Source organism: Mus musculus, chromosome 3 (assembly GCF_000001635.26).
Source record: "Mus musculus strain C57BL/6J chromosome 3, GRCm38.p6 C57BL/6J".
Classification (NCBI taxonomy): Eukaryota; Metazoa; Chordata; class Mammalia; order Rodentia; family Muridae; genus Mus; species Mus musculus.
This window is the reverse complement of record NC_000069.6, coordinates 50361494-50384900: the sequence shown is the minus strand read 5'-3', so window position 1 is coordinate 50384900 and position 23407 is coordinate 50361494. Positions and strand designations below refer to the sequence as shown.

At 41.3% G+C, this 23407-nt stretch overlaps 1 protein-coding gene across 5 annotated transcripts in view; it reads left to right on the top strand.

Annotated features, from left to right (window-relative positions):
• Positions 1-19965, top strand: part of Slc7a11 (solute carrier family 7 (cationic amino acid transporter, y+ system), member 11) — a 134152-nt gene extending 114187 nt beyond the window's left edge. For all 5 annotated transcript variants that reach the window (XM_006500778.3, XM_006500777.3, XM_017319590.2 and 2 more), the window contains 6 exons: positions 734-857; positions 2923-3026; positions 3833-3929; positions 5717-5866; positions 7160-7337; positions 12535-19965. In XM_006500778.3, coding sequence (XP_006500841.1) covers positions 734-857; positions 2923-3026; positions 3833-3929; positions 5717-5866; positions 7160-7337; positions 12535-12599 — 718 coding nt within the window. In that variant the 3' untranslated portion in view covers positions 12600-19965. The remainder of the gene's footprint in view (positions 1-733; positions 858-2922; positions 3027-3832; positions 3930-5716; positions 5867-7159; positions 7338-12534) is intronic.
• Positions 19966-23407: the final 3442 nt, after the last annotated feature.

The following is a 23407-nucleotide window of genomic DNA, read 5'->3' as shown; positions in this document are numbered from 1 at the left end:
CTTTCTCCACATCCACGCCAGCTTCTGCTGTCACCTGAATTTTTGATCTTAGCCATTCTGACTGGTGTGAATCTCAGGGTTGTTTTGATTTGCATTTCCCTGATGATTAAGGATGTTGAACATTTCTTCAGATGCTTCTCTGCCATTCGGTATTGAAGGACTCCCTTTTAAAAAGCTGTCGGTGCGGTGGGTGGATTCATAGTGGAAAGGCGTGCGGTCCTCAGGTCAACAGCATCAGGATCACATAGGTGCCCAGAAGTGATGCTGATCCCATTAAATCAGAAACCCAGGGAGGGGCTAGGTGGCCCGTGCTTTATTTAACAAGCCTTCCAGGTGATTGTGAGGATGGTGTGGCAGTAACAGTTGTGGTGTAAAGAACGGGATAGACCAGCCAGGCGTGGTGGCGCACGCCTTTAATCCCAGCACTCAGGAGGCAGAGGCAGGCAGATTTCTGAGTTCAAGGCCAGCCTGGTCTACAAAGTGAGTTCCAGGACAGCCAGGGCTAAACCCTGTCTCGAAAAACCCAAGTGATACAGAATGCCTCCTCCCCCCTCCCCCCGGAATCTCATTAAGTTGCAAGGGTACTCTGTTCTGATAAAATGTTCCTCCATGTGCCAACAAAGCCCTCAGTTATGGCTGGTGTGGCGACATCCATCCCTGCAGCTAGTCTTCTGTATGCTTTGGTAGCAGAGAATGCGGGATGACCCACATGTGATGTCTTTGTGTCTTTCAGAACCATCCCCCTTGCAATCTGCATCTCCATGGCTATCATCACAGTGGGCTACGTACTGACAAACGTGGCCTATTTTACCACCATCAGTGCGGAGGAGCTGCTGCAGTCCAGCGCCGTGGCGGTGGTAAGTCTGCAGTCCAGCGCTATGGCGCTGCTCTGGTGGTGGTCTACATTACAGTCGTGACTCTTTGAATTCGGGTTAATGAGCTGGTACAGTTTGATCGTGGTTTCTTCCAGGAGAAAGGGTTTTGAAGTTGGTAATCTTTTCTTGGCCTGAATGATAATATTTTAAAGATTTAGAGCACACCTTACTTTAGTATGTGTCATAACATACAGCTAACCTCTGCCAAAACCTCTGTTTTCCTTGGTATTTTCTTTTAAATCCCCTAAAAAGCATTTTTATATAAAGCTGCCTAAAACTCCATCAAGGCTGTCTTACAGAGAGGGAATATCTTCCCAACATGTTTCTAAGGACAGGTGGAGTTGCTGAATGCAAATCGGTGCAAGTTTTAGTGTGCAAAGTATTACCCACTCTTCTCATTTCTGGTTAGAAACTTTTCAAATGTCCACTTGAATCCTCTCCCCAAAGTATCATTCTAGGAATTTCAGGAGGACCATGACTATTGATCTATTTGTAGCATGACCTCGGAACAGCAACGTTGGGGTGTTTATAAATTTGGGAACAGCTAGGCAATTAAATGTTAAAGAGGTGTTCCTATAATACTTGAAGATGCCAGTGTGCATTGTAACTCCTAAGAGCTACGTGCATATAATTCCAAAGCATTTCCACAAATTTATTTGACACCAGGACTATATTTGTTTCCAAAGACCATGTCATGAGACTGCTTTTTCTGAAACACATACTTGTGTTTGTTCAGATTTTTTTTTCTGATATATCTTTTTTTTATTGGTTATTTTATTTATTTACATTTCAAAAGTTGTCTCCCTTCCTGGTCTCTCTCCACAACGCCCCCATCCCATTCCCCCTCCCCTTTGTCTCTATGAGTGTGCTCTTCCACCCACACACTCACTCCCCGCTCACCCATCAGAGCAACAACTGGAGTAAAATGTTAATATGGGTTTGTTCAGAATTTTAACTCGAAAGAATTCACTCATTAACTCAAAGCCAGGAAGGGTGAAAACTTAACAACATGCAGTGACACTCCCATCCACCAAGGGGCAGTTCCTTTTCACATGGTATCACTTCCTATCAGCAACACCCACAGGGAACGGTTAACTCCTGTCCTGTGAACCAGTGTCTGAGGGCTTTGTCCACTGCAGTGCTGTCAGGCAGTGAAATGGACAAAGCTTCCGGTGTCTGGTCGGTTGCCTCACGTTTCTAGGCAAAGGGCAGCACTAATTTGTGGAAAGCATAATGGGGTCTGCTAATTGCATAACACCAGCTGCATCAAGGACAATGAAAAAAAAATCTTATATTAACAACAACAACAACAACAAACAGCATCCTTTATACAAATGTGCAAGACTACCCCCATGACAGCCTAGGAGGAAAGCTTAGAACTTTGTCTACCATTTATTTCATTTATTTATAGTTTCTGTCGCTTGTCAGGATTGGAATTTTGTTCTAGCCTTTTACAGGAAACCCTGGAAGGAAATGATGGCCTCCTAGGGTGGGGGAGGGCTGACTCCATAAACAGGTTCAGCTGGTAGGGCTTACCCGGTAAAGAACCTCCAGAGTGGCTCACTCCTGTGATGAAATGGTCAACTTGTCTATTGTTTTGATTTATCCTCCCGAACTGAGGTTGGTATGTGAAACAAGTACCCGAAACACTCGCCAGTGTGTATCTATACCTCTTCATACAAAGGTGGCTTTCTGGGATTGTGCAGAACAATTTCTGTCTCTAAATGTAGAATTTCCGAACTGAGCCCCTTCCTCTTATCGGAGGCGATAGTTGATAAAGAGTCAGTAAACGGATCGTTGCTTTGGAGGGACAGAGAAGGCGACTGCTTAGACCTTTGCCCACAGGTCTGAGACAAGGAATGCCGTGGTACCCGCTGCTGGTGATTGTCTTGTGGAGTCAGTTTGACCCTAACGAAAAAGAAGGATTATAAAACATTCACGTAGCACCAGGCTAATAGAAAGTCAAAGAGCAAGTTTGGCCTAAATTGTTTCATTTTATTCCACTTTCGGGGAAAGCATTAATTTGTTCCGTTCTTTCCTTCCTCAGACCTTCTCTGAGCGGCTGCTGGGAAAATTCTCATTAGCAGTCCCGATCTTTGTTGCCCTCTCCTGCTTCGGCTCCATGAACGGTGGTGTGTTCGCTGTCTCCAGGTGAGGGAGTTCATGTATTTTCAGAAACACATTTTTGTTTTAGAGATTGGATGTGATAAGGATAACTTTTAAAGAGAAAAGCAATAGTTCCTCCGAACCTGTTGTTTTTAAAGGGATATGCGAGTTCCTCGTAGATTCCAGTGAAGCAGGTTTCATTCTGTCCAGTAGAGGGCGCTGCGTGTCTACACATAGCCCACTCTGAGCCAGGCATGCTGCATTTTTAAAAAGAGTGAGTCTACAGGGTCTTATAACGGCCTTTATTTCTAGCGATAAAGTCTTTTGTTTTCCTGAAGGTGCCACGAAAAAGAGTAAAATTGAAAGCAGAAATCACCACTCCACCATCGGTAACCATTTTTTTTCCTTAGTTAGATGGCACAAAAAAATCTTTTTTTTTTTTTTTTTTTTTTTGGTCTATGTTACAGTTTAAATTAGAGAAATGTTAACACAACATGCATGTACATGTGTGTACCTGTGCACTGAATGAGTGCTAGCTTGGACTGACACTAGCAATCTAGCACTGAATTTGCCAGCAGCTACTCAAGTATAGGGAGAACTCCACTCAGTGCAATATTGCTATTGTTTTTCCTCGGAGTGATATAAGATATTTCCCAGACACTGTATGTCCTGAAAAGAGACTTATGATGAAATCTGCCCTTTGTTTCCAAAGCACAACTCAAATGACCAGATAAGAAATGTCAAGATGCCTAGCATGAGGAAGATTCGTCCATATTGCTTCGGGGATTTAAGAATGTTACCCATTTGAATGATTGATTCTATAGTCAACTTCACCGTTTTTCTCCCCGCAGGTTATTCTACGTCGCATCTCGAGAAGGGCACCTTCCGGAAATCCTCTCTATGATTCATGTCCACAAGCACACTCCTCTGCCAGCTGTTATTGTTTTGGTAATGCATATTAACAAGTAATGTAGATACAACCTCACAAAACGGTTAGGAAGGAGGGAATAAACCTGACATCCCGATTCACCACTCAGTTGGTGCTCCATGTATCATTTTCTGGGAGGCCAGAGATGTTGCAATGGCTTGCTTCCATGGCGTGCTTTTGATGTGTATTGGATGCCCTGGGATATGACCCACCTTAGTTCCGTTTCACCTTTGCAGAAATTTGTAAGGTGTGAAGGGAAATGAAGGCTGTGGTTTCTCTCCTTGGCCGAGAACCTCAAAGGAAAGAAAAAGAAAAACCCACAAGGTTACAATCTAAACTCCAGACTCAGAGTTCAGCTGAAAGCAGACTGTGCAAAAATTATCCATTGTCTCCTCCTGGCTCCTGCCATACAACGTAATTCAAAGCATAGATGATAAAACACCAAGCAGAGAAATGGTTCTCCAAGAGTAACTGAGACCTGTGAGAGCAAACCTTAGAAGAAAGAAAACCCCTAAATGCAAACTGTGGAATTCTCTAGGATGGGGACAATATTTGTGAAATGTGGGATACAAAAGGTGTAAGAGCCCTCAAATACCCATCAGCAATGCTATAGTCATCCCCCCCCCCTCTGATTTTAGTAACATTTTTTTTTCTTAACCAGAATCTGCTGTCAAGGGGACCCTGGATTTTTTTTTTCCTTCTCCATGCATTTAATTTCTTTCAGAATGTTTCCTTGAAATTTCTTTTGTGCACTCTGTGCACAGTCTGGAAGCTAACGTCACTTGTGGGAACAGGATGTATTATTCCATGAAGACGGCTTGCGTGTGACGCCTCTGCTATCGTTCATGCTGTCCTTGGCTTTTATCAGCTGCAGAGTCCTGCTCTGATGTTCTTCTTCTCTATGTTTATTCTTTCCTGGTCTTGAGGGTCACATGCAGTCAGCACAAGGGGAGAACTGACCTGGAGTAGGAAGAGGTCAATGCTGTGCGTTCAGGAGCTAAGAGATTCACCGTTACATGGTCGTTGCCTGTGTGTGGGTCCCAAGAGCACTTCATAAATCACTTCAGAGCTTTCTTAGAGTTCCCCAGTTATCTACATTTAATATTTATGATTGGAAATTTTCTAATTGATTCTGCATGATTTTGAGTGATTGGATTTTTTTTTCTTTTTTATTCTTTGAAAACATAGTGTCTCAAGTAAGGTGTACCTATACACGCTGCTAGTCTTGCAAGCACGAGAACTTGAGTTTAGTCCCTCAGAACCAATAGTGGCATAGTAACTTGCATTCATAATCCCAGTGCTTGGTAGGCAGAGACAGGAGGCTCCCCAGAGTTCACTGGCCAGTCAGCCTAGCCTGCATGGCCAATCTAGGCCAATGAGAGACCCTGTCTCCCAAGGTAGAAATTGTCTTCTGGCTTCCACATGCATTTACAAATATCCCTGCATTTATACACATGTGCACCTGTGTCGAGATGGACAGACACCGTTCCACACAAAAGCAAAACAACATAAAATACGTTGTCTCCTTTCCAAGGAAAAGGGAACCGACAAAGGAACGAAACAGCAAATTCTTACAAAATTCTGGCTGAAATGGGGCTCCTGACAGCATCCTCCAAAGGAGGCTTTGTTGCAGCATAAGAACAGAATATGGAAAAGAAGTTTGTGGGATCCAGGCTTTGGTCAGGATGGTAGCATTATGAGTAACTAATGGATGGGACTTACAGTGTGAAGTGAGGCTATTGACTGTTGTTACCTGTTCCCTCTTAGTCCCTTTGCTTACGTTGTCTCTCCTCCTTCTCCACCCCAGCATCCTCTGACGATGGTGATGCTCTTCTCCGGAGACCTCTATAGTCTTCTAAATTTCCTCAGTTTTGCCAGGTGGCTTTTTATGGGGCTGGCAGTCGCAGGACTGATTTATCTTCGATACAAACGCCCAGATATGCATCGTCCTTTCAAGGTAACCTCGGCCATCTTGATGGGTTTACATAAATCTCTCTCCTAACACCTAGGCCTCCTTTTGTCATAACTTGATGATGGGCATGGGCAGGTTGGGTAGGGTAGGGGCCTGCGGAATATGATATTTAACTCTTGCTGGGGGAACCTCCTCTGTTGCACTTCACTTGGGGAAATGACATGCGTGTTTAGGTATGATAGAGTGAACTTGTCACAGATTTTATCTGTGGAGAGCAGACAGTGTTAAAAGATACTTTTCACATTGGGTTTTCATGCATGGCTTGGGTAAGTCCAGAGCATGGCATACCCCTGTCTTCGTACTAACTGATTGCGAACAGCTGGGCTGTGAAAGAAAGAGAATTTCATTAGTTAAAACTCGGCCAAGAGTGCTGCTTTACAGACTAGGTATTTGAGTCCTTGTTGTAACTTGTTAACATTGTGGTGTTTTTTTCTGCTATATACTCTAAAGCAGCAACTCTTCACAAGTGGGTTGCGGCCCCTTGGGGTTCAAATGACCCTTTCACAGGGTTGCTTAAGACCACTGACAACACTGATATTTACATTATGATTGATGATGGTATAAAAATTACAGTTACAAAGTAGCAATGAAAATAATTTATGGTTGGGGGGTGTCACCACATATGAAACTGTATTAAAAGGTTGTAGCATTAGGAAGGTTGAGATACCAAAGGGAAAGCTCACCACAGAGTAGATAACCAGTTCCTCTACCTGGCGCTTTCCTTTGGCAGGGCTGGAGAGCAGCCTTGTCATCCATCGGTCTCAGACGTCCGTGGGTCGGTGTGATCTCACTATTTATTTGCTTTTAAGACTTAGCACAGATAATGCTGCCAGTCATGTTATCAGGATTTGACTCTAATTGTATCGGTTGCCACATGCTCGCAGCATCTTTATTAGCTGTTGACTAGGAGTTGGCCCGTTTCATTCCCATTCGGGTCTTATTGTGACTCTCAACAGGAAATCAATATTCACTGAAAGGTTTTAACATGTAGCAAAGCCACTGGCGCTCTTGACTCCGTGGGTTCTAATTGTGATTATCAAAGAACCAATCTCCTAAGATGAAAAATGTAAATCATGTTGATACTTTCCTAGAAAAGAAATTTGAATAGACCATCCGCTAGGAAACAAAATTTCTTAGCTCAAGACTTGGTTCACATGTTCTAAAACAAGTTAAGAAATTATACTGACCTGCTCTGCGATGACCCGGTCATGTGACTGACGCCCTCTACCCCGGTGGACTGCGCAGGCGTGAAGCTGTTTTCTTTTGGTTGTGTTTCAGGTGCCTCTCTTCATCCCGGCACTATTTTCCTTCACCTGCCTCTTCATGGTTGTCCTCTCTCTTTACTCGGACCCATTCAGCACCGGGGTCGGTTTTCTTATCACCTTGACTGGGGTCCCTGCATATTATCTCTTCATTGTATGGGACAAGAAACCCAAGTGGTTCAGACGATTATCAGGTAAGTCTTTTAAGCATCTTGGCCCCGGCTAGATACTGTGTTGTAGAAAACCCATAAAGCTGTACATGGCTAATATGCATCTCTTAGAGAATAAAGCTACTAGTGGCACAACGGTCAGTTAAACTAAATGACTGCATTGTAACTGCAGCATGAAGAGAGAGACAGGAAAGGCATGCAGAGTGCAGCCCTTCTGGGTATTTCATTCTGGTGGTCGTCGTCACTGGAGTTTTAGAGAAAGAATAGCTTCTTTAGGTAGAAGTTTTTCAGTGCTGCCCACTGCTTTTCTGAATCCCTTAGTGACATCATGATTGTGTTCTTTGGTTGAACAAAGTCTAGTGGCTATGCTAGCATTAAGTTGACCAATGATGTAAGGTTTGTTGGGGAGTGAGGTGGAAGGTAGCAAATGTCTTAAACATCATGGCTCTAATACTACCTCGTTAGGAAGAGGTTTTCAGTAACAACAACGACGACAACAACAACAACAACCACCACCACCACCAAGCCAAGAGTAGCAGCTTTCTTGTGTGGTTTCTCTATGTTTGCACATGTGTGAGCATATTCTCCCAACAACCATTTACGTAGTAGAAGCCATTGTCCATATTGCACATTTGCTGAACATCAAAATTCTGCATATGTAGCAGAGGATGGTCTCATTGGACATCAATGGGAGAAGAGGCCCTTGGTCCTATGAAGGCTCGATGCCCCAGCATAAGCAGGAGTGGGTACGTGGGTGGGGGAACACCCTCATAGAAACACGGGGGTGGGGGTGGGATAGGGGGTTTTGGGATGGGCGACCGGGAAAAGGAATAACATTTGAAATGTAAATAAAGGAAATATCCAATAAAAATTTACTGCAATAGATCCTCGTCCTATGACAAAATATCAGACTAAAACATTTAAAGAGGTCTTGAGCATGCGTGACAGAAAGCCGGAGGCCTAGAGGAGCCAGCAGCCTTTGAGATGGGTGGGGCAGAGGAGAACAAAGCGAAAGTTCTTCTTGTTGTCCCCACTAGAAGGCTTTCTTTCTTTCCCTGTGCAGTCAGCCAGTTCTAGCTGGTCTTTCCTCTCACTCACAAACTCAGGCTCCAGGCTGCTCTGTCAATTCAGATCAGACATTTTCAAACATGATCTTTTTCTTCATTGCCCTTCTGTGCTTGGGTAATTTTAGAGGTTTTGCTGTGTTTTCTCCTCTGATGATGGTCTGAGTATCTTCAAGGCTGCTGCATTAGCCATTTGTGGAAGGAACTGCTATGGAGGAAACCCAGGGTGGTGGTTGGTTCTCGGGACACTGTTAACTCTTACCAGCAACAGGGCAGAGTGCTCTGCTTTAAACTGTGATCATCGCCGCTCTTTATCTTTATAGACGCCTTGAAAGGAAGTGGGGGAAAACAGCAGTCCTTGTAATTCTGTTTGATTTTCCTCTCAGGCAGTGTTCTTGTAGTAAGATAAAGAAAATTCATAATATTTATTGCTGCAGAAGCAAGTATTTTCTTAGCCTTTGGCCAAAACAAAACACACAGATGAAACCAGAGAGTCCTATAGTAGTGCCCAACCCTTCCCCAAAGACACACTTTGTGTTAGAGAGAAAACTCCACGTGAGCTTGGAGGCAGGCGAGCCTTGCCCAGAGCAGTTGGTTCAATAGTTTAATATCATGTTGTTTTGCCCGGTGAAATTCTCTAGTTTTTATGTTTTATCTCTTCTTTAACCTTAGTATGTGTGAATAGATTAATCCTGGGAACATCTATTTCCAGAAGTTGTAACTAGACATCATTCTAGTGCACAGATACTGGACAGGCTAGTTGGCACAGTCAGGGAGTGTTCTGAGCCTAAGGAAGTGAGATTTTAAAAGATCTGATGAATGTCTCTGGCCACAGGATGCCAGTATTGAACCACTTTTTTATGTGATAGCATCTCCAAAGCTAGAAGAAAGCACTCTCTTAAGGGGGTAGTCAGATATGCAGAAAGCTTTCTCCTCTGTAACAATGGGGCAGACCTTTAGTTACTTATATTTATATTATGATATAAATGTATTTATACACATATTTATCTATATTACATATATTTGTATTACATATTATAATTTATATAATTGTAATATATATCTTGTAATACAAATTATAGTACAAATTATATGTAATATTATATCTATATATTATATATTTATATTATTCACTTATTTACAAACAGACAAGCTTCTTAGAGGAGGAAAAGTGTGCAGGTTCACCCTGATATGTTTGGATACACAGAATACTAGACCCAGGAAACCCACGCCAGGGCTAGCAGCAGCCATTGAACTTGGTAGCCTCTCCTTATCTACCCAACCCTATTGCAGCTAAGAGCCATTAGGATGACTGGCAGTCAGTCCCTCTTGCTCAGGGAGAGATATAGAGGCAGCCTTATTTTTGGTTGTAAAGGGGGGGGGGGATTTACTCTGGCCACCATGAACAGAATGCCTGTAATCCATCTTTGTGGACAGCAAGCTTGCAATTCGAGAGCCTAAGAGCCTATGCTGCCTAAAGCCTTTCAAGGTGGCTTCATTGGGAACAGTCCACCAAAAGCTGGTGAATGCATTTACAAACTGTCCTGAAGGTTAGAGATGACCATTTTAATTCATTAAGTTCACCTATAGATTTCTTAGGGGCTCAGAAGATGTCCCATTAAAAATATGAATATAGATATATATAAATAAATACAAAACCATTCACCTCCTCCCCCCTTTAAGAGAACATACTGTTATTTTTAATATAATTTCTGGGGCAGGATAGCTTTGCACTGCTTCCCAGGCTAGCTCAATCCTGGCTGTTGATCCTCTGCGGATCCCAGGCGTATGTGTGGATGAGATTGTGCAAAGTCAGTTGTAGCCCTGGTTTCCTTTAAGAGTAACAAGGATGAAACATGGAAACCGAAATCACTGACTGGCTGTAAGGTTCTGTAGGTTGTAGTTATGGAAAACTCCAACTGTAGGTCATCAGCTTATCTTTATTTGAAAAGGCAGTAATAGAGATTTGTTATTGTATGGCCACTAACCTTACTGTGAGTATGGATACATAGCACTCCAAAAGTCACGTGTTCTGTAGTGTTTCTAGATGCTTCCTTGGTTCCATTGAGCACCTGTGCCAGCCCCACTGTTGTAGGTCAGCTTAGGAGGAAAAGTGGGGAAACCAATATGTACCTCAGGCCAAATGCCTATCTGAGCACTCCATCATGATAAACGTTACGGCACCACTAGGACCCCAAAGGGAGAGCTGGGGAGAATATGTCAACAGGGCTGGCTAGGCTGAACCACCCACTCTGGGTCTTGGTCTTGCTCTTGCTCTGCTGAGAGAAGAATGGAAACTGTGCTTTCAGAAGGACACAGGGCCATCCCAGTTGCTACTGTTGTCTGGAATGGATGCAAAGTTCCCACATCAGGGAGCAAGAGATCTAACAAGGCAGCATATAGAGACCTACATTAAGGCAAAGCAGTAGGAAAGAGCTTTGATGTCAGGAGTGGAGGACCAAGTGAGAAGACAGGATGGAGAGATTAGTTTAGGAGGTTATGCAGGAGTTTGAGCAGGGCTAACAGGGGCTTGAGGCCTTGTTTCTTTAACCCCATTGCTTGTTCTCCCTCTCTCTCTGTGTCTCTGTCTGTCTGTCTGACAATTTTACCATATTCTTCTCTGCAAATATGGGGTTTGATTGTTGCTTTCATGGCAGATTGGACTGTATAAAATACAACTTATTTAAGAAATATGTAAGGTATAACATTTGACATTACTGTACATGAGACCTCTCTAAATAAACGTAGGGTTAAAAACAAGCAAAAAACAAAACATCCCGCCTCCAAAGAAAAAAACCCATGGGATGTCCCCAGGCAAACTCCCTCAGTGATTATTACTGTATTTGTTTGTTACTTTTCTTTGTTCTGCAACAACATACCAGGCAAGAGGCAGTCTAAGGGAGGAAGGATTTTTGGTTCATAGTTTGGGTGATGACAGCCCATCCTGGCATAGAAGGCACAACTGCTGGGGTTTCCCGGGTGTCTGGTCCACTGTCTTCAGCAAGGGAGCAGAAACCAAGGAGAGGTTTTATAGGAAGTAAGGCTGGGCCATAAAGTCTCCAAACCTGCCCTCTTAACCTGCATTCCCCAGTGAGGCTGTACCCGTACACCTTACACAGTCTTCCTAAACAGCACCAACAAACAGATGGGGGCCAAGTGTTCAAAGGAGGGACATTTAGCAACACCACAAGAAGCAGAGAACAAAGGATAAAAATAGCTTTTAAAAACGTAGTTAAACATCGCGTGCAAGGGCTTGTTAGAATAAGAAGTCATCAGAGAAGAGAAAAGTGTCTGGAGGGGAAATGATTTGGGTCTGGAACCTTGGAGAGGATGCCACATAGGCTCCTTTAAGATCAGGAGACTTTGGAAGATGTTCTATGGGGACTGATGACAACAAGAAAACAAGAATGTCCGTAAAACCATCACCCCCAAGCCCAGCCCCCTAGCTCTGTGGTCAGAACATATTCTTAAAAGTAATACAAGCCAGGGGTTATTATATTTTGGTGTCCATTCGAGTTACCTCTTGCTGGGTTAAACCTTTAAGAGACTGAGACCTTGACTTGAAGCAAAATCTGAATTGTGGAGAGTGTTTAATGTAATTGGTCCAAGGACCAGACCTTAGTGACCCAAATTAGTCCAAGTTTCTCATTCTACTCATGAGACAGACTAGGTCTTGATAATTAAGATAATTTGCTGAACAGTACTACAGATTAGACACTGGAAATACTATTCTCCTCCTGACTGTTCTGAGAACTTGGTTGTTATCCCCTATGTAAAAAAAAAAAAAAAAAAAAAAAAAAAAAGAACAAACCCATTTTGAGCTGAACATGAACATGAAGAATATTTGTAAACATTTATTTATATCTTGGTTCCATTGTCTCAAAATATTTTCAGCCTCCTGGTTCATAAATAAATTTTCTTATTTGAATACAAAATATTAATATATTCTTACTGAGAAAGCATCATGGGATGTTGTAGTAGTGACAAGTCAACTAATTGAGGATGATAGGATTGTAATGAAGTAAATAATTCTCGGAAGTGCTCCGTGAAGAAGGGAGCTGTGTCTTCTCAGTATTCATCCCCAAATAATTCACATTTTGCTATTTTTATGCCACTGTGATTTTCATGCATTTTAATTTCTCCTTATTTCTTTATAGACAGAATAACCAGAACATTACAGATTATACTAGAAGTTGTACCAGAAGACTCTAAAGAATTATGAACTTAATGCATCAAAAGCTTGGCCATCTGCCCAGGATTGAGATACAAAATGGATTTTTATTTCAAGAAAACACAACGTTGATGATGGACTAAAGGAATCAGTTATCTCTATTCATATCCTCTAGCGTATTCAAATTAATTTCTGAGCAACTTACTGGTAACTCCATGTATTTGTAGCAAGCTAATATGCAAGTCATACAGTGAGGCAAGCTCACAGTTCTTGAGTCTAGTGCCTATCTGCTGGGGGGAAAGGAAAAAAAACCTAAGGGCTTTGGTACCTGGGCTATCATTCCTCTACCACGTTTCTTATCATGACTGAGAACCTTGAACAGAAGACCAAAATGGTTTCTGTATATATGAGGTCTATAAACATAGCTTTACCTACTGGGGACATCTATACTGTGAAAGTATTTTGTTTTTTATTTTTCTGGAAAAAAATGTCATTATTGTAGCAAAGAAGGTAGAATGACTTTGATATTGACATTGGACTCTTTTCCCTTAGTGATCAACATGGCTGTCACTTATCTTTCAATGGCTTATACTCAGAGCATCAGAACAAAAGATGAGGGAGTAGTGTGTGTGAGTGTGTGTGTGTGTGTGTGTGTGTGTGTGTGTGTGTGTGTGTGTGTGTGTGTGTGTAGCTTGAGATCAAATTCAGGGCTTTACAAAAGCCAGACAAGCACTCTACCATTGAAATACACATACACCCTAATTTTCCTAAATGCATAAAATAAGTATTTCCAGGGGTTAGTATTCATGACACAATCCTAGGAACTATGTTTGTACTAAAATCATTGAGAACTTGTTAGGTTAACTTCATCATAGCTCATTGTGAGGAAGCTCGGTGTTTGCAACATCACTGTGCATTCATTGTGGTTTGTTTTTTTCCTGAAAATGTGTACAGTTTGGTATGCTATCCATTGGTGAACCACCTCTTTGATAATTTACTTCTTGGTGGACAAAAATGTTTTCCTCATCACAGTACAACATCAGCATGGGAGACATTGCCCATAAATCTCCAAGTATCAGGCTTTCTCTTTATGAGCCCCATTTATATGCAGTGTTAGTAATTACTCACTTTTACTTTGTGGCTGTTTTCACCTGGTGATGAGTTTTTGACAGTGTGTGCATTCTCTTTACAGTTCTGTTAAAATATGCCTCTGGTTAAAACTATCTGGATCAATTAGGAAAAGTGCAGATTTACATAAAAACTATGAACGAAATGCCACTGCTTCGTGAAAATCTAGGCTGTTTCAGTCATTTCTTCACTTTAGTTATAATTCAATTTGCAAAAGAGGGAGATGTGACCAAACCCATTGAAGGAGAGTCTTCAGTACGGTTGTTCAGCTAGCTACATATGTTAAATCAGAGTTAGAAAACAGTAGCCATATTCAAATGGAATTAATGCAATGGTGGGATTTTCAAAATATTTTTCTAACATCCAAAAATTAAATGCTCAGCATAGTCACAGTTAATTTCATCTCTTATATTCTGACCACGTAAAACCACAATGTTTTAAAAAATTATCCTGAACTGGGCATTGGCCAGGTCACCACCAAGTACCACAGTGGGAGGCTGGTAGTTAATGCCAACCTTGAAGCCAGTGGGGCACCAATCTATAAACTGGATGCTGTGCTTGGTCTTGATGGTGGCAATGGCAGCATTGACTATTTGGGACCCACATAACCACGGTACAGCAGGCAGCAAGCCATGTATTTACCATGGCAAGGGTCATATTTCACCATCTGGTTGGCTGGCTCAAAGCAGGCATTGGTGATCTCTGCTACAGAAAGCTGCTCATGGTAGGCTTTCTCAGCAGAGATGACAGGGGCATAAGTGGCCAGAGGGAAGTGGATACGAGGGTAGGGTACCAGGTTGGTCTGGAATTCTGTCAGATCAACATTCAGGGCCCATAATCAACGGAGAGACACTCCATCAGCAGGGAGGTGAAGACAGAGCCAGTTCCCCCACCAAAGCTGTGGAAAACCAAGAAGCCCTGGAGATCCGTGCACTGGTCAGCCAGCTTATGAATCCTGTCCAGGACAAGGTCAATGACCTCCTTGCCAGTGGTGTAGCGGCCACGGGCATAGTTATTGGCAGCATCCTCCTTGCCTGTGATGAGCTGCTCAGGGTGGAAGAGCTGGCAGTAGGTGTCAGTGAGAACTTCATTGATGACTGTGGGTTCCAGGTCTATGAACACTGCCTGACGCACATGCTTGTCATCTCCTGTCTCACTGAAGAAGGTGTTGAAGGAGTCATTTCCTCCCCCAATGGTCTTGTCACTTGGCATCTGGCCATCAGGCTGGATGCCATGTACCAGGCAGTAGAGCTTCCAGTAGGCATTGCTGATCTGGACACCAGCCTGGACAACATGGATGGAGATGCACTCACGCATGATATCAATTGCTTAGAGGGTGAGGGTGAGAGAGAGAAGCAGACACTGGGTCTCGATTACCATTCCCGACAACTAAGAGTCGACATAAGTAACGCAATGAGGCCATAAAACAGGTTTTAAATTCAGGAATACTCCTCCACACTTGTAATATGTGTTTTTATACAAAGTAAATGTTTCTCATATTTTAGATTTATATATGTATATACACATGCAATTACATGGGTCAATGTTTGTGCTGATGTACATATTCGAATGTTTATATAAAACCATGATTTGAGTATTACAACACCAAGCTAAATGCAGCCCAAACAGTTTAAAATATACAATACTCTATTTTCAAATATTCTTTGTTTAGTATACAAAGCACCTGACATGTAACTTTTAAAGCATCTCATAAAGATTTCCAATGCTTAGATGCAATTTTATTCTCCTTGCATGATTATAAGTATTTCCATTGACTGATATTCTTATAGCACTTCTTTATCTCTTCTTTAAAGCAGTAGATTCTCTCCTTTGATTTTAAGTGGCTCTTGGAAATGGTTGGCTCTGCTCAGCAGACAACAGGTCCTGCTCTTGTCTTTTATCAGGAGATTGAACATTTCTCTTAGTAAGCATGGCTGGGTCCAGGTCCATTTGTGAGGTCATGAGTGTCCACCCACAGTCTGTGCATATTTTCTCCCCAGCCCTGCAGGTACAGGATCAGGACAGCTGATAGGGTTATTTCTCTGTGCTCTGCAGATACTATAACACTAAAACATGCATATAGGAACATTCTGCTTTTCAGATTGCCTTACGTGTGTCTGCTTAGATTGTTTTCTTAATTGCCATTTGAACAGCAACAGATGGTTACCATGAGTACAACTCTTTACTAGACGTCATAGTAAGTTGAGATCAGCCTTTGGGAACTCCCTGTTTCATCTCAATTTATAGGTGAATGGGATGCTAAGAAAGCCTGCTTCTCTCCCTTTTTTTAATATCTGATAACTGAGGTGTGAAAAGACAACCCAAGGTCCCTACCACATTTTACCATCATGCCACAAAGAAGGGAAATTTTAATGCTTGTCTCTTGAATGTAAATGAACACCCTGAGAAGCTAATGAGACAGGCATTTGGGTGCCTCCAATGCACCTAAGCTCCTTCCAAGACCCCATCCCTAGCACTCACTTGCAAAGATTTTATATTTTTAAAAGACCAGGGATTGGGGCTAAAGAGGTGGCTTGGCTTCGAAGAACACTTAACACCTTTACAGAGAATACATATGGCAGCTATCACCATAGGTAACTACAGTTCCAGGGGACCCAGTGTCCTCTTGTATGTACAGGCATGCACATAGTGCACATATATCCATGCAGACAAAATACTCGTATCTATTAAATGTATGTGAAAAACTTTTAGAAACAAGGAAAAGTACATAGACTTTGGACACTGTAATATCTATATTTTCTTTGTGAATAAGGTAAAAGTAGTCCCCATTATCTTCCCATTAGAAGTAATCATAGGATATTTGTAAAACACATGTTAAATATATAAATTCTATGTTAATTAAAATATACACATAAAAACCACTAGTGGCTGTCTCATAAGTTCTATGTGATACAGAAGTCAGTGATGTCAACTGGGTTAAGTCATGAATAATAGAAAAGAAATGAATGAGGTTTTATTTGTAGTTTTTTTTTCTTTCCTTATTTTTAGAGAGAAATACATTTGAGATTTCAATGGAGATGACTCAAGAAACTTTATTTTATTTGAATATCATTGGCTTCCTGATGCACTCTGTGTTGGTGCTGATAGAATGCAGGTGATCTCTTATGTCCCTAATCATTCAAGCTGAGAATTAGGTCATGGCACTGTGTAATGGCAAGGAGATTATAGAGAAGGTAGCAAGTCATTTGCATAGCTTCTGTTTACATTATATATGGATAGAAGAATGATTGCCTGCATATGTAGTTTACCTAAATTTCCCCACAAACAGTATTTCAAAAGTTCATTTTCAATATATTTGACAGCTGGAAAGTGTGACCTCTAGGTAGGCCTCCGATTGCTAATATTATACTTTAAAGTAGATGATTTAATAGCCAATTTTACAAACAATCCTTTATTTTATTGAATTTTCCAATTATTTGGTATCTAAAAATAAATGATCTGTCCCTATCATGTCACGTAACTGGTGCAAATGCACATGTTATGGGCACATAGGAAGCTCACCTGTTCATTTTATGAGGCCATGTCCTTCTTTATCAACTTATGATGACACTGTTGCTTGTTTCTTTCCTTTATCATTTCTGTTCTATTTACATAAAATAACAGTTCGCTCTATCTCAGTTTTCGATATTAATGCCTTCAAGATGGTAGCTATAGAAAGACTCACTTCCTAAGATTTTTCTTAGTGAAAAGATCTGTTCCTCCCTTCTCTTCCTTATTTCCAGTTGACTTGAAATGCAGAGGAGGGTGGTTTCAGCCTGCAGACAACTCCCTGCTACTTGGTGTGTGTATTTCAGTCTGTTTCGATCAGAGGTTCTTTTGTGGTGTCAGTCCCCACCTGCACAATTTTATAGGCAATACTTTCAAAGACCCAGTTACTCATTATGCATCTGAGAGCCATGTGGCTGGCAGAGGCAATTCAAAAGGAAGCACACTTCCCCCCTCCCCCGCCCCCAACACACACTCGCATACACACTACAGATTTTTAGAGTGAATAGATTACTGTTTAGAGGACCTGCTTGCTATGTCCTTACTACCTCTTGATGAAGCCACTAAAAGCAGTGTTGAAGGCAGGGGAGAGAAAGCGAAGACTAATGCTCAGTTATCTCTTTCACAGCGATAACTGGGTTCTGAGCACTTTGTGTGATGGGGTTTTCACAGCATCTTGTGGGAAAATGTGTTAGGTCTTTGGATGGATAAGTGGGTTGCTTGTGGTCACACCTTACTCTTACTAATGACCCTTAATAACCATAGACTCAGATCTACAGTCATATCCTACCAGGAGACAAGACACTGCAGGTTCCTACTTGTAAAATTGGAAGGATCTTGTTTCAAAGAATTTAGGAATTATTCTATGCCTATAATCTCTCTGTCACTCTACTTACTAAATAATATAATGTTATCTTAGAGTAGAAGAGTACTTTGAGTAAATAAAAGAAAAACATTATTTGTAATGAATGAAAGTTTATAGCAGGAAAATTTACATTAAATAGCTTAGTATTCTAATGATTTCAGATACTAGTCCCTAGCATTTTTTTTTAATCTAAGACCAAAACATTCTGTGTCATAATACCTATATTTTTCTATATGTCTGGATGTATATCACAGCGACTACTTCACAAGCCACCAAAATTCTTTTATGATTCTGAGCAACCTAACCACTTCTTGGAGAAACTTGTCAGACAATAGTTTTATCTGAGAATTTCATTACTGCTGCTGTAGAAAAAAAAATGCAACCAAAATTTTAACTAGGTTCTTCTTGGTATTATGTTTGTTCAGAGAGTTTTGCCCTTAGGAAGCTTCTAGAATCAGCAGCAACCAGAGTATATACTTTACTTCAAAGCTTGCATATTTTAGACACAGGCATGGACCCTGAATTTCTGTTTCTGTTAGTGCGTTTCAGTACAATGGTAATGAGGGTCAGTAGTTTTCAACAAGTGGGAATTTTGCAACGATAAGTATCCGGTATGTTTTCTATTTGGGCTGTACAAGATAAAACAAAACAAAACAAAACAAAACAAAACAAAACAAAACAAAACAAACGAGGTAGTTAAATGTCTCACTAATGCTGTGCAGGATGCTGGGAGAACTTGATTTGTCTTCCCTCTCTGGTAAGACTTGAACCCTGAATTTCATAGCATGTAATTCTTACTGTGTAGTGAGAATTACATGGTAGTCATGCACTGGGAAAGGAAGATTTTAGTTATTAATTCAGAACTCAGTCCAATCAATCATCTTTATTTTAACATATCTGTATGTACTTCATTAAAATGTGAGTTTGTAAGTTTTATCTAAATATTTAGCCTACTAATGTTTTTGCTTTTTACATCTACGAGTAGAAAAATTCATAGGTGTGCTGGTATGTTGATAGTAATGTATCAGGAGCTTTATGTAAATGTACTTAGCTTTGCTTACATTCTTCTGCAAGCATCATTAACTGGTTCTGGTGGAATCACTTTAGCCCAGTGGTAGTCAGTTTAATCTTATGACTACCTTCACAACTGTCCTTTGATCTGTGCTCCAGATATATTTTACAAACTTGCTAAGCTCTGTGTTGGATCTAGACTGTGTTTCTGATGACCTTAGAACATTCTCCATGTAGGAGCATGGCACCTTTGTTCTGGTGATCTCGATACAGGATTGGAAACACACTGCCTAGACAAAAATGGTACCCTGTGTTCTCTGCGTTCCTCACGTCTGGCTAAGTTCTTTACCATGGCATTGCGATGTTGAACCTTGGGGAAGGTGATGGCTGTATTTTGTACAAATGGTGAATACTTAAAAGGGCAAGGTGGTTTTGATACACAGATGCTGAGTGGTGAGTTGTGAGCACAGCATAGAGATGTATCTTTGAATTCCTTGGCACGAGTGTACAAACATGTGATGTGTGAGATAAAGCAGGTTCCACAGCGAAGTGAGCTCCCTCTTGGGAGAGTGCTGCTGCAACAAACTCATTGCTCGATGGTATTTGTGCGCTATTTGTAGGACTGGAAAAGCACAGTGGAACAAATGTACTTCCCGATGGGAATTCTTGTTCATCTTTTTGTATGGATGCATTGGTGCAGTATGATGTCACAAAAATTTGCATTGTTGAATTACATTTCATTTGCGGAGCTGGCCACTTGTTAATGCTTCTAGCTGCTTCTCTATATGTCTGTGTTTGTATATTTTTACTTGAAAATACTTCAAATGGACATTTGAATAAATATTTCATAGTTTACATATTAAGCATCATGTTTCTTTTCTATAATAAATACTGCTTTAAGCTGAAGCTGGCGCTTTTTATGATTTTTTTTTTGTCTCATTGATTGTCTGCATGTGTTGAACTATTTCTTGGCACTAATTTGCTGTATGTAAAGTAACAGTGTAGGCAGGTCCCATCTCTCCAGCATCTTCAGAGTACATGTCTGTCTAGCTTCTGCTCTCATTTACCTAATGTGTTATTTTCACCTGTAGGACAAAGTCTTTTCATTTGTGACCTTTGACAAGAGTATCATTTCTTGTTTCTTTCTAATCCAAAACTGTGTTTCACGAGAATATTCTTTGTGAAACTGAAATCAGGTCACATCTTCAAAACTGTCTCCCATTTATTTACTTGTTTCTGAATGAACCTGAAACTTTTTTATATAGTATGTAGGGCTTGCCACAGTGTGTAGGGCTTTTCATAGTGTATAGGGTTTTCTATAATGTGTAGGGATTCCCATTGTGTGTGTGTGTGTGTGTGTTTTTTTCCATAACATAGGGCTTTCCATAGTGTATAAAAAGTCTTACACAATTCTAAGTATAGGGATTTACCAAATAGGCATTTTGATCAAATATTTACTACTAATAGAAATTTTATTCAAAAACAATTATTAGGTACATTTATGACTTTACCATAAAATGTAAAGATGAAAGCAAATTGCATATGAATAAGCAGATATGCTTCTTTATTTTTTAGTCTAAAAAAATCTTGCTAAAATATTTGATATTGCAGAATGTAGAGGATCTTCAGTATGTTTCAGAATTGTCTGTTGATTTGAGTCTATAAACACCAAAACTGAGAGAGACAGACATTTTACATAAGCACATGTGACTACAAGGTAGAAACAAACTTAAGGACACACTAGAAATCCTAGCTTAATCCCAAGCAGGTGTTACTGATTGTTTTTAAAAGAAAAAAAATGTGAGTCCACAATTTTGAAAATCAAATATTTTAATGCAGTCCAAGTTTAAGCTTTCATAATAAAGCCATTATATTTCCAGAATGGCAAAGCTGTGTGCGCAGAGCAAAAGCACTGTATTTCGTAGCCTAGAGCAGTCCCAGTCCTGAGCTGAGTTGTTTCAGAAAGCAGGAGCTGGTGTTGTATGAGGTGACAGAATGGGATATGTTGTGTGCTCAGAACCAAGCCTGCAGTGAGGTGGAGTGAGGCAGCCTGAGGGTGCTGCCCAGCTCACGATGAATGGGATTCATTGTGTATTTTGTTTTGAATTATTTTCTGATCATAGTGCAGTCAGAAAAACTTTTACTCCTGCCAAGTTTTTCCATAATCACCACATCTGGTTATGTGACAATACATGGAATTGAAACCACAGTTTAAGAAATTAGGGAGGAGAGCATAGGAAATACTCAGCAATGTTTATTCCATATATAAAAGTAAAAGTATGGCCAGCTGCTCCAAGGATGGTTCGACATACACAAATCAATAGCGTAATATCTAAAAATTAATGTGCCTAATTTCAAACTACGTGATAGTGTGAAGAGATGTAAAAAAGACCTTTGATAAAATTCAACATTGCTTCATTATAAAAGACATGGAGATATTAGGGACAGAGAGTCCATTTCAACAGAGCCATGGTTGTGTGCAATAAAGCAGTTGTCAGCATCCTGTTAGGTGGGGAAAAACATTTCCACTAACGTTAGGATCAAGACAAGGATAAGCACTCTCCTCTTGTGTTCATTGTACTGTCTGAAGTCTTACCTAGAGTAGTATGACAAGAGACAGAAATAAAGAGAATATATATAGGAAAAGGAGAAGTAAAAAATGAATGGATGATATGGTTCTGTGCACTAAAGACTCCTCGCAAAACACATGAAGCTCAATAAGAAGGAAGACTAAAGTGTGGAAGGGGGAAACATCATCCTGAGTGAGGTAACCCAATCACAAAAGAACTCACACAATATGTACTCACTGATAAGTGGATATTAGCCCAGAAACTTAGAATACCCAAGATATAAGATACAATTTGCTAAACGCATGAAACTCAAGAAAAATGAAGACCAAAGTGTGGACACTTTGCCCCTTCTTAGAATTGGAAACAAAACACCCATGGAAAGAGTTACAGAGACAAAGTTTGGAGCTGAGACAAAAGGATGGACCATCTAGAGACTGCCATATCCAGGGATCCATCCCATAATCATCTTCCAAACGCTGACACCATTGCATACACTAGCAAGATTTTGCTGAAAGGACCCAGATATGGCTGTCTCTTGTGAGACCATGTTGGGGCCTAGCAAACACAGAAGTGGATGCTCACAGTCAGCTATTGGATGGATCACAGGGCTCCTAATGGAGGAGCTAGAGAAAGTACCCAAGGAGCTAAAGGGGTCTACAACCCTATAGGTGGAACAACAATATGAACTAACCAATACCTGCCCGGAGCTCTTGTCTCTAGCTGCATATGAATCAGATGATGGCCTAGCGGGCCATCAGTGGAAAGAGAGGCCCATTGGACTTGCAAACTTTATATGCCCCAGTACAGGGGAATGCCAGAGCCAAGAAGTGGGAGTGGGTGGGTAGGGGAGTGGGTGGGGGAGTGTGTGGGGGACTTTTGGGATAGCATTGGAAATGTAAATGAAATAAATACCCAATTAAAAAAAAAGAAGGGGGAACACAATACCCATGGAATGAGTAACAGAAACAAAGTGTAAAGCAGAGACTGAAGGAATGACCATCCAGAGACTGCCCTGTGGGGAGCGGGTGTGGCGGCAGTCCCAAAGGCGCCAGAGACTGCAGCTAAGTCATATGACTTGCACCTGACTTCCTCATATAAGACACAAACATCTTGAGTGCTGCGCAGGTGTACCAGGATTCAGGTGAATCCAATTTGGTGGAGATTTGCCCCTGCTGCCCTGATTAGCTGAAGCTGCGTGCCTGGTGAGGTGGCGTGGCCTGCTGTGCGTGGATGGGAACTGAGAGTATATAAGAGTGAGAGGCCCGGGTTAGAGGGAGGATTATTATTCGAGAGAGGATTGTTATTATTGGGAGATATAAACAAGGGAGATATAAACAAGGGAGATATATGGAGAAAGAAGAAATAGGACTGAATAAATGTGTGCAGAAGGATCCTGTAGCAGCGTCGTTCTTGCTGGCGAGTTGGGGGCGCGCGCAAGACTGCCCCACCTGGGATCCATCCCATAAACAACCACCAAACCCAGACACTATTGTGGATGCCAACAAGTGCTTGCTGACAGGAGCCTGATACAGCTGTCTCCTGAGAGGCTCTGCTAGTGCCTAACAAATACAGAAGTGGATGCTCACAGTCATCCATTGGACTGAGCACAGGGTCCCAGTGAAGAAGCTGGAGAAAGTACCCAAGGAGCTGAAGGGGTTTGCAGCTCCCTAGGAGGAACAACAATATGAACTAACCAGTATCTCCAGAGCTCCCTGGGACTAAACCACCAATCAAAGAAAACACACAGAGGGACTCATGGCTCAGCTGCTAATATAGGA